Source organism: Danio rerio, chromosome 2 (genome assembly GCF_052040795.2).
Source record: "Danio rerio strain M-AB ecotype USA chromosome 2, GRCz13ab, whole genome shotgun sequence".
Taxonomy (NCBI): domain Eukaryota; kingdom Metazoa; phylum Chordata; class Actinopteri; order Cypriniformes; family Danionidae; genus Danio; species Danio rerio.
Window position 1 is genome coordinate 8,146,918 of NC_141022.1, and position 12,483 is coordinate 8,159,400.

General features: G+C 37.9%; 1 protein-coding gene across 4 annotated transcripts in view; it reads right to left on the reverse strand.

Annotated features, from left to right (window-relative positions):
• Positions 1-1,055: 1,055 nt before the first annotated feature.
• Positions 1,056-12,483, reverse strand: part of LOC103910208 (sorting nexin-16-like) — a 38,041-nt gene continuing 26,613 nt past the window's right edge. For 2 of the 4 annotated variants that reach the window (XM_087240447.1, XM_087240448.1), the window contains 3 exons: positions 10,105-10,174; positions 6,236-6,375; positions 1,057-3,377 (listed from right to left, as the gene is read on the reverse strand). In XM_087240447.1, the coding sequence (XP_087096573.1) occupies positions 3,284-3,377; positions 6,236-6,375; positions 10,105-10,174 (304 nt within the window). In that variant the 3' untranslated portion in view covers positions 1,057-3,283. Of the gene's footprint in view, positions 3,378-6,181; positions 6,376-10,104; positions 10,175-12,483 lie in introns of all 4 variants that reach the window. The other 2 variants (XM_087240446.1, XR_015478224.1) reach the window with 2 other exon arrangements.

Here is a 12,483-nt window from a genome sequence, read left to right on the forward strand (position 1 = left end):
TGGCAAATCATACATGCAAGGCATTCTTCTTCACTGATTATTAAGCATCGTTAGTCTGCCATCTACAGGTAATCACATCAAACCCATCTGACCATCCAACAGTTTCGGTTAAACAATCAGCACAATATTCATTCTAATGCTGTGTTCATAACAGACGCGGCACACATGAATGAATCATACTATTCACGCACAAATAGCCGAGTAAACATTGTTTACTCGATTCATTCGCGCGTAAAATTTACTTAATTCACGTGTGAAATTAACTTCACTATAGATGCGGATTCGCAACATGTGCAGGGCTTCTGTTTGGCCGGTGACTCTAGCTTCATTGCTAAATGGCTAACATGGATCCTATTAAAAGAATAGCTGAATTCATGTGCTTTAGGAAGGCTGAAAAACAGCGTACATTTGTTCGGCGCCGTAATCAGTCCACTAGATCCTTACAGAGGTGCGCCCAGCTCTGTGACTTCAACAACCCCTCCAGAAAATATAACTGTATAATGGAGCCTTTTAGCAGTGTTTCAGTTTGATGACCTGTTGTCTGGTGTCAGCAAGCGGATTTCCTCTCGGGACCTCAACAATAGCTACTACGTCCCATTTTGAAATAATGTAATGTATAAGAAATAATATAGATTGTGATAAGTCTATCTTATGTGATAAGTAAATCTTGTGATAAGTGATAAAATAACTGAAAATTCATGGGCGGTTTATTAAAAAGTCATTGTACTGTGTAATATACAACACCAATCCCGACAATATATCACTGTTAAAAATGTTAATAAAAGTCACCTTTTAAGCATTTTCCATGGTTAAAATTGATGGAAGATCGATCAAGGTCCCATAATGCATTTCAAAAGGATAAATAAATGGGGGAAAACATAATAAAACATGAAAAATACAAATGAACAAAATGTCCTTTAACAGTGAGTGACGATATTTCAAAGTGATTAATTGCCATCATTTTGACCGGTAACAAATTGTACTCTTTCAGAAACATTTTAGTGAAGATCAGATGTGACTGTTGTAACTATATAATCAGGGAAACACGCCAGGAATGAATTCAAAGTCTTTAATTTACTCATTAAAAAGAGCACTACAAGAAAAGTAGAGAAACACATAAAACGAGAGCAGAGCTGAGGGACTTCAAGTACATGAGGGAACAATCAGGGAGAAACAGAGCAGGTGTACAAACTAATCAAATCATTAGATGGAAAGAAAACAGAACACTCACTTATTTTCCACTGAAACAGAACAAAAGACAAAAAACAGGGCAGACACGTGAAAACAAACCTGGAAAGAAACGTGAGGATTTGGGAAGAAAAACAAAATATTTTTAGTGCTGAGAATTATTCATGGACCATATTGCAAATCACGCTGTAGAAAATTTATTGACAAAAAGTCAGGACAACTAATATTGTTATGTCGCTTTAACTTATTTTATTAAATTAATCAGGTTTCAACTTTTTTTTTAAAGGGTACCTATTTTACAAGATTTAATAAAGTCTCCTGAATGTATCTGTAAAGTTTTAGCTTAAAACACCCATCAGATTATGTATTATACCTTTCAGAAATTAGTATTTTTCAGCTCTGAGCATCTTAGCTGTTTGTGTTGCTTGTGCCTTTAATGCTAGTTCTCCCCGCCCACCATTATCACGTTCTCTGCCTCGGCTACGTCAGATAAACCAGCCTGATCTCATGAGGAAACGTAAATATTTTACGTTTCATTAGTTTATTGTCTAATACGTACGTATTAGACATGAAAATGTCGTGTGAAAATGTCGTGTGAAAAATGTCGTGTGAAAATGTCGTGTGAAAATGTACAACTTCAAAACGGAGTCATGGCACCTAACTCCGACCCTAACCATCATTGGGTGATGAGCAAATCATATTAAATTGTATGAATTAGATTGTACAAATTCATACAAATTAGCCACTAAATCAAAAAGTTACAAATTGCCGTGAGATTGCGTTAGATAAACAGCAAAGTGACAGACATGTAGGAAGCAGATCTTACGTAACCTTTGTGAGAAATATTACAGTAAGAACTTTCCCAATGATTATTTGATGTATTTGTTGTGGAGTTAATTCAAGCAATGATGAGTCACACTCAATGCTGTTACAAAGTTCACACAGACACATGCACACAGAGCACACGCGTTTAACTTTGCACTGGTTTTGCACGCAAATGTGACAGGATACTTGTTAACATCCACTGCTGTATGGATATCACAATGTTACAAAATATGTGCAAAATAAACCTGATTTAATGTACACAAACCGGGATTGAAACGTCTTCTTTTATAATTGCACAGACATGCGGCTGTGGTCATAAAGAGTAAAATCGCTGTCATTTATTACAGTCATGCGTGTTTTAAAAACGTTTTAAGCTTGCAAATCTCATTCTTGATCACATTTAATGATGACTGATGATCAGAGCGCTGAACAGATCTTTTAGTCCCAGTTGCTTTGTGCACGTCCTGTCTTGTGGATATGATTATATGAGCCACTATAGAAACATTTTAATCGATTTGGTGGATGGGGGAACTGCGCTCCTATCACGTTGTGGTGGGCCTCAAAATTAGAGGGATTTGGACCCTATTTTAGCATCAGGAAATAAAAAAAAAAAAAAAAGATTTATTGTCTTTCAATATGACCATGGACACACTATACCTACACACAGTTCTATCCAAACAGCTTTAAAAAGAAGATTTTCATCATAGGTGCCCTTTACAATATTTTTGATTAGTTTGACTAGATGTAAGATGACTAAAAAAGTTAATTTGATTCAACAAAAAAAAATTAAGACAGCGAGAATTTCTTTACAGTGCAGTAGAACTGGGTGAATTGATCGAATTATCATTACTAGGATTTTAAAATCTCTGCTACATTGACTACAATCCAAAAAAAGGAGGTTAGTTATATGTAAACATTTTATTGACTTACAAAGTCAACATCCAAATGTTTAAAATGAGAGTAATCCAAAACAGAAGTCAAGTTAAATACTTAAAGGAAAAAATCTAAACAAAAGTTTACAGAGTTGACGTTATGTGTTTGGCTCCTATAGTGCGAGTCTGACACAGATGTTCTATAAAATCTCTATAAAACCAAACTGACAGGATCACAAATACACTCGCACCTCATTAAACCTTTTAAACCACATCTCTTTGTTGAGCCATTAAAAATGTTTGTGCTACAAATGATTTGCTGGCACAGATCGACTTTAATCCAAGAAAAACAGCTTTTTTTCTCTTCTCCGTTTTAGGAAAGGGTCTTTTCCCCTTTCTTACTTCATTTGATGAATTTCTTGGAATGGTCCTCCGCAACGGTGTTTTTCTGGGCTGTCAGTCGCTGATCCACACCAGCACGCTCCGTGGCCCCTTATGAACCGCAATTTAGTACCGAAGAAAGAAACAAGCAATTTAGTAAGACAAAAATGTTCCTCCATCTTCCCAAGACACATCCTTTTTCTTAGTACAATTATGAGATGTTTACAGAAATAATAACTCTCAGCTAGAATTCATTGCAAAGGTAGTAAATTGAAATAAATTAGATCTAATAAAAAATCTCTGTTCAGCCCTCTAGGGTTCTGAACATGCCACTGTAAACTGTTAAACAGAAAACAATTGAACAGATATGTTAGTCTGGTATACTGTAAAAAAAACAACTAGAAATGCTACAGTTAACATTCATTCATTCATTTTCTTTTCAGCTTAGTCCCTTTATTAATCAGGCATTGACACAGCGGAATGAACCACCAACTTATCCAGCAAATGTTTTACAAAGCGGATGCCTTAGGAAACACCTATACTCCACACAGAAACGCCAACTGACACAGCCTGGACTTGAACCAACAACCTGCATAATTTACATACTGCATATTGTATTCCTAATCTATACTGAGCTTCAGTTTACATGTATGTAATTTATGAGCCTAATGCAAGGCTATTCAATTGGCAGCCCGCCGGCCAAACCCAGCCCCTGAGGCAGTCTGTTTCAGCTCTCCAAATAGTGTGTACAAAACATAAAAAATAAATTCAGTTGTCATAAAACGGCCGCTATAGTTATGAAGTGACTTGCATCTGTTCACTACAGCACGAGCTGCAGAGGCTGCGCAGAGCGTGAGTCACCATAATGCTGCGTTCACACCAGACGCGGCATGCGCGAGTTATTTACATGTTTAGTCAATGCTAACACGCAAATAGACATCCTGCGGCGCGATACGCGTGAGGCGAATTGAGCGTTTTGCACTTTTGACGCGCTTAATGAGCGTTTCGCGCGAATCTCTCGAGTTCAAAAATCTGAACTTCATCGGACATTCGCGCCGCGTTAACCAATCAGAAGCTTGCTCTTGTGGGGGCGTGATTGTGACGTAGAACCTGTTGATGGTGTCCCAGGGGAAATCCTCCAGGCGACACCTACAACAAGTCATCAAACTGGGCTTGGCTCAGTCAGAAGAACCGTTGAAAGCCTCTGTGATCCAGGTTCAGTTTTTGGAGGAGTTTATGAGCTCACAGAGCTGGATGCACCTCTGAAGGCATGTAGTGGACTCAGACACGGTCCTAAATGTATCAACGCTGTATTTCAGCCTTCATAAAGTACATTAACACTGTTATTTTCTTCATAAAATCCATGTTAGCCATTTAGCAACGAAGCTACAGTCACCGGGCAGACAGAAGCCCTGCCCATCACGCGAATCCGAGTCTGTTCTGAAGTGAATTTGACACGCGAATGAAGTGGATTTCACGCCCGAATGAAGCGGGGTTTGACGCACGAATGAAGCGAGTAAACTCAAATGTTCATGCAGCAATTTATGCACGAATAGCGTGATTTATCCCCGCGTTCCGCGTCTGGTGTGAACACGGCATTAGCGAGTGGTGTGGACAGCCGAAAACATTTAGATGTGTTTTGTAGAAAATGCCTTTTGTACAATGCACTGTAATCATTAATAGGGATGCAACGATTAGCTGATTTCACTATTAACTGTGCTTTAATCCCTCACAGTTAATTAATCGTAAAGGCTTCTCTAAGCCGCATTTCTGTTGCACGGAAAAGTTATGACAAGTTGCCAACTGTGCGCTAGTTTAAAGTTCCAAGTATGTACACTGAGGCTACTACGCACGCACACTGGATTAACTATAGCAACGGCCGTTCCCATATCACGTTTTTTCCGCTTGCAAGTTTATCATTTCTAATGTAAGAATGACAATATGCGCGCACAAGTGGAGCAACGCGCTTGCCTCTTTCCAGGCGCACGCAGTTGAAAACATCTCACGGTGAGAGTTGTGCGTGCCTTTCAGTGCAATGTAAACAAAAGATATGCTAGACAAATTAATATTATAATGATTTTGTACGCATGAACCCAGATGATAACAACAGTTAATCTAAATAGCTACTTCCCTAATATAAAGCTTGTTGTTCGAAATTTCATTAGACGTGATAACCGTGAAAGCATGATTATTCTACAGACTCTATCGTACAAACAAAATCTATAATGTTGCATCACTAATTGTTTTGCTGTTCAAAACATAACATATGAATGTGTCTGAGTGTAGAAAAAGCCTACTTCAGCAATGCACTGCTTTTGTTGTGTGAAATACAACATTTTGACTGTTTGTAAAAAAAAAAATAAAGTCAATTGGACAATGCAGTTTTTTTAAAATACAATATATTAACATTTTAATGTAAAAAAGCCAACGTGGGTGTCTTTATGAGCACAAATACAGCATATGGGCTCTTATATGTAGTTGTGTCATCACTCAAATAGCAAGTCATATCTCTCCGGCCCTTCGTTTAGGATGCTTTTCATGAACCATGCCAAACTAATTGAATAGCATTGGCCTAATGTATCAGATATAATACTCAACAACCTTTTTTTTTTAAATCTCAAAGTTAAAGATAAACCTTTGGATATCCAAACTGTAACACTATTTTATACATCAGGCTTGACAGATGGTACTGTTTCTTTTGAACATTTCCCTATTTATGCAGTGCAAAGACAACAAAATGCATTAAAGATGCAAATGGCCATGACACTTATTGTTTTGCCAAAACCAATTAGCGTTGCCACTACAGGCTGTGGGCTAAGAGCAATTAGCGCAGCACTTAATCCAATTAGATTGAATTTCCTTGAGCATATTAATCATCACGGAATCACTGGTTTCAGCCAGAAGACAAAATCTACCTGCTTATCCCTGTTTCCCAAGCAACCCACAAATAGGTCATGTTGTTACATTACTTCTTTGTTCTCTCAGGATGGCTAATTTGGAGCTCTTTGTGCAGAAGGACGTTTCTCATGGACTCATTTCTCTCTCTCTCGTCAACCATGAAATCCCTCTGAAGGCAGCGGTCTGTCCCTTCCAGTGTCTCACAGAAGGCCTTCAAAAGGACGACAGGAGAAATAGATTAGAGCAGAGCTTCTTAACCATTTTTACTACAAGCTTCCCACTGTGTAATTAATTTACAAAAATCAGGAGTGTCTATTGATTAAAATAAATAACTAAAATAATCAATTAAACTTGCATTTATTAAAATGTAAAATTAAAGAAGCACAGTGGAGATCAAAAATAGAGAACCTACAATTTTCTACATTTGAAGCAACCACAATTTGAATCTTAACCAGAGTAAAGGGAAAGTATTTTAAAGGGGACCTATTATGTCCTTTTTACGAAATGGAAAACAATTCTCTGACATCACTAGAGTGTGTATGTAAAGTTCCACCTCTAAATATCCCACAAATAATATTTTGTAACTCTTTGAAACTGCCTCTTTAAGGCTTTGCTCCTCACTGTCCTATTTTGGTAACTGTCGCTTTAAATTCAAGTGAGATTCTGCTCTTGCCAATGCCAATGTATCAGCATAGTGGCAGATTCAAAAACAAGACTAAAGCTGCGGTCACACTGGGCTTTTCCTCCCATAGACTCCCATTCATACACACGCGAATGCGTCAGGCCGGAAACGCAGGGTCATGCATTAAGTTTCGCAGGTTATAGTTCAAGCTTGGTAAACTCTGACCTGGGAAATCGCATCACTTGACTGCGTGAGACCAATCGAGGATCAAAGCATGACATTTCTGGACAGAAATTTAAAACATTGAGCAATCACTCGCTTTTTTTAAATGTCTAATAAGCTTGTTTGATCCCGCCCCTTTTCGCAGCGCCGCATGACAGAATATCGCATGCTCAAACTCTAGTGTGACTGTAGCTTAATACCCTTTGCTAATGAGGGAGAGATTGTCACTAATGGGCGTGGCTTTCCCCTCTGATGACACATACACATGTCTGTCTCATACACATGTACAGTCTTACACAGTCCTATATTCACAGAATGTTGCCACACAACTGTGCTTAAACCCCTTATAAAAGTCATTTTTGTATAACAGGTACCCTTTAAGCAAAAAATAATTAATAAAAAAGAAAAACATTCTGTCTGTGTGAATTGGAAGTTGTTCGGACTTTTATTTCAGTATGTTGGTGTACTTACAACTGAAACATTTTGCACATTAATCCCTCATAGCAAACGAAAGGGGCGTGATTAAACATATTGTGGCTGAAGCCAATAACCGAGAAGAACCACCACTCCGAATATGAAATCAAATGATCTGATTTTGATTGAAGATTTTGATTTTGATTACCAAAACAAACTTTTTTTAAAGAATTAAAATTGAAGCATCCATGAGCATCCATGAGCTGAAACCATCCAACAGCAGCTCTCATGATAAAAAGTAACTGTTTTACTTACCGGCAAAAAAATGGCTAATTTGTATGAATTTCTACAATTAAATACGTTTTTTTTTTTTTTAAGATGCAAAGCCCAAAACCCCACCACTAAACCCAAATGTTGATGTTAGATTTACAATTTGTAAAGTTAAATCTACAAATACTTTTGAAGTTGTTTTGACAGAATTGTGTATTGGTTTGTGTAGGTCATATCGGGCTGATATAAAGACAATAAGCCTCTTTTCTGTTACCTTCCTGACGTGGGAGTGCAGTTTCCCCGCCCACTGAATTGATTGACAGCCGCATATTAATATGTCTCCCTATAAACGTGTATAATCATATCAACAAGACAGAACGTGCACAAATCAACTGGGATTAAAAGATCTGTTTGGCTCTCTGTGATCATCAACCATCATCAAATGTGATCGAGAATGAGTTTTACAAGTTTAAAGGGCACCTATTTTAATCCCTTTAAAGATTTAATATTAAAATTATGGTTCTTCTGAGTTTGCCAGTTTTTTTTAAATAATGTGTTAAAAAGTGTCATTTTGGGGGCGTGTCCACAGCTCATTGTTTTAGGGGTGTGTTGCTTCACATGAAATTAATTTCGACTTCCTGTCCAACTTAACAAGGGGGCGGAGCCAAGCGCTCCCTCGCTTTGTGTAGGGCAACAGACAGGCAGACAGACAGAGAGAAGCAACATGAGTGAGAGGATCAGCATTCAGCAGTACATGTACGACACGGACACAAACCAAGCAGAGACTACTGTTGAGAAATCCATATTCCTAATGTGCCAGAATATGTCAGAATGGTAGTTACAAAACCATTTCTGTCTTTGTATAGTTTTAGAGCCGCCTGTAACGATGCATGTGTCATCCCTATAGGGATGCAATGATTAAACCGTTTCACTAATAACAGCTCTTTAATTCGTCATGGTTTATTAATCATACAGGCTTCTCGACACCGTGTTTCTGCACAGATCAAAACTGTGCCAACTAAACAAAGTTATGCCAATTGTGTGCTAGTTTAAAGTTCTGAGCTTGTACACCGAGACTAATAACCACGCACACTGGATAAACTTTGACTGAGGCGCTAACTAAGGCAAGTGCGTTATTTCCAATGGAGAGACGTGCATGCGATGCAACACACACACTTTCCAGCCACATCTAGTTGAAATGACAGTGAGCTTCTGTGACTGTGGGAAATGCAAACGGCTGAAGTTTAAGGAAGACGCAATGTAAAGCACACAGGTTTGCAAACCCACCTAAAGCTATAAACAATGGCGCCAATGAGAGCGATCATGTGGTGACTGTTAATCTGCCAGCTGAGATCAATCTAATGTTTTCAAAGAGAGTGCTGAAAGACTCAGGATCAGCTGTTTCTAATGGCCAAATGGTTTTAAATGACAACTGGAAACATTGCATTCACTGCGTATTCAGCTCAAATGGCCGCTAAATGTAAAATTTTCGTTATTTATTCGCAGGAAGACGATGATGGCTCTTGTGTTAAGCCCAATGAGCCCTACCGTCAAAAATAGAGCAAGAGTGTTTTTTTGGTGACATCGCTTCGACTTGCATGCTGAAAAATGGCAAATGTGAAACAACAAACTGAGGATGTGGATGTGGATGCTCCAGTTGGTCCACTGTTTTCATATTGTTAGATTGAAAAAAAGAGAGTATTGGGTGTGTTTATATCACCTCAATATGACGGTATATACATTGTACTTACATCTGTCCAAACAGCTTGAAAAGTCAATTACAGCAATTTTACCATCTTTACTTCATCCCCACAGCCGCATGTCAGTACAATTCTAAAAGAAGATGCTTCAATTCTGGTTTGTGGACATTAAATAGCTTTTTTTGTACATTAACAGGACGGATATCAATCCGACAAATACATCAAATAATCATTGGGAAAGTTCTTTCTCATAAACGTTACGTGAGATCTGCTTCCTTCTTGTCTGTCACTGTGCTGTTTATCTGACACAGCCCATTTAGAGATTGAGGCACGCTCTGACAGGCACGTGTGAATGGTGGGCAGGGAGAGCTAACTTTAAAGGCACAGGCAACAGAAACAGCTACATTGTGTTCAGAGCAGAAAATCCAATATTCAGAAAGGTATAATAAATAATGATACTGATCTCCGTTTGTTGAATTTAAGTTACATTCCAAGTACATACCAACTAATTGTCAATAGATTATAAGTAGACTGTTAGGTTAGGGTTAGTGTAAGTTGATATGTACTTTTAAAGTTTCTAATAGTCAGTTAAATGTCTGTTGAAAGAGCAGTATCAACATATTAAACAGACAGTCTAATAATGCTCAAATGGACCATCAAAATAAAGTGTTACCAAATGGTTTTAAATGCAAAATAATTAAATTAAGCTTACCTGTCTTTCTCTAAGAGCATCTAAAGCAGTTGGTGGATCATCCAGACATAAGAATTCTCTGACTGCCATGCTTCAGTAGAGAAAAAGCAATAATGTTAGTGTTACTATGTTGGTTTTAAACTACAAAAATCTATCTATCTATCTATCTATCTATCTATCTATCTATCTATCTATCTATCTATCTATCTATCTATCTATCTATCTATCCATCTGTCCATCTATCTATCTATCTATCTATCTACAGTGTAGACAGCATTTTTAGCCCACCTCACCCACACCCCTCCTGGATATGTTAGCCCTTCATTCTGCAGTGGCCGAAGGAAAATGACTAAATGAATATTTTCAAGTAATGTTTAAAAGATCAAATTTTCAGGTCAAATGTGTTTCCTATTTGTATTAAATTTATCTTATATTTCTCTTTTGCAAAAGGCCCTATTTTTTTTAATAGGCTGGAATAAAAAAAATAGTTAGAAAAATATTAACCCCTCCTTTTTTTGGATTGATTGCAAAACAATATACTGTCAAGCGTTTAAACTGCATGTAAGAAAACTAGTCAAATATTACGTACTGTCATCGTGGCAAAGACAAAAGAAAGTAGTTTTTAGATTTTATGTACTAAAATTATTATGTTTAAAATGTGTTGAAAAAAATCTTCTCTGTAAAACAGCACTTGGGAAATATTCAAAAAGGAATACAAATTTCACAGAAGAGCTAATTATTTTGTCTTCAGTTGTATCTAAATAATATAATAAGGAATATAAATCTCTGCCAAATACAGAGGAGCCAAACCATTAAAAGCCCTGTATGCAAGCATGAGAATCCTAAAATCAACATGAAACCTGGCAGGACGCCAGTCCAAAGACCACAAAGTAAGAGTGACGAGATCTTGGAGCTAGTCAGAGATCTAGGTGTTTTACACATTCACAATTTATTAAGTGTAGACTTGGAGACTCTCACAAACATTGCAATAATCTACACATGAAAACAACACAGACCCATGCACAATTAAGTTTTAATGAGCCAGATAGTCAACGACGAGTGCCAATGAACGTAACTTCAGTCTTGTTACTGTTCTGTGTTTTTAATCTCAGAAAACAAAGAGTAAAACAATGACTGCCTCACTGACATCCATTTTAGAATGAATGAACCATCTGATCCTAAAGCTGACCAACAGAAAAAAATAAATACATTCTGAAAACGTAGTCCCATGGACGTTTCTGGAGACCACGAATTATGTTGCCAGAGGTACGTATGGCTGTATGGCATTTCATTTTTTAACCCTTCATGACACCACCAACTTTCGGTTCAGGTCTACCTCAGAATTTTTTCAAAAGATGCATTATAATGGGCATGGAGCTCCACGAGCAAATGGCAGGACTGGGCGTGGCCAGCAGGGGAGAAGGAGGGGAGCAAACTCTGTTGTCAGTTAGCTCACAAAATGAGACACAAACCGTGAGGAGACGCACGATTTTATAGTTTACAAAGTTTAAATGCATAGAAATAAACTGTAATTTCAGGCTGTATTTGTTACAAATACAAATACAAACTGTATTTGTTATTTCATATACAGATAACCAAAATTTATATCATTGTAAGGATAATCGTGTTCGTATAAACACAATGAGGACTTTTCCCTCAATCCCCAGGTCAGAATCATAGGTCTGAATGCAGACTTAGTGCAGCAGGTCTCTTACCCTCTCTAATTAAACCATTAGCCCTGCTGGTAATTTGGAGGATTTAGGCAAACACAGCAGCACGGCGATGTGTCGAAATGTGAACGAACTCCTGATAAAAGACAACGTCCGTCATTCTCCAATTCTCTAACTGCTCTCCCGACAAAAATGCTTGCTGAACACACACAACTTTGCTGTATCGGCCCTGACAGCATCCCGGGGGAAAATTTGTTTTCCGAATATGGATTTTTGTTTTGCGGGGGATGTTTTGTTTTGTTAAAAGGTTTTTAAAAACTTGGAAAACCTTGCTTGTGGTCTTTATTTTGCCCCAAAAAGCTGCATGTGGATCTCCTACTAAAATGTTACCTGCTTTTAAGTGAAGTTTTACAAACTAATTTTGAGAGGAGCATGTGATATGATTGACCGCAGCTGGCCACCCATCTACATTAGTTAGCCAATCAGATTAATCCAAACACACAAAAGTAGACTAATTAGAACTACTTCCTTATCTTCGTTTTCCGAAGAAACCCTTCATCTCCCTGCTGAAAAAAACAGCCTAAACCAGCCTAGGCTGGTTGGCTGGTTTTAGCTGGTTGAACAGGCTGGTTTTAGAGGGGTTTTGGCCATTTCCAGGCTGGTTTCCAGCTATTTCCAGCCTGGTCTTAGCTGGTCAGGCTAGGAGATGACCAGCTAAAACCAGCTTAAC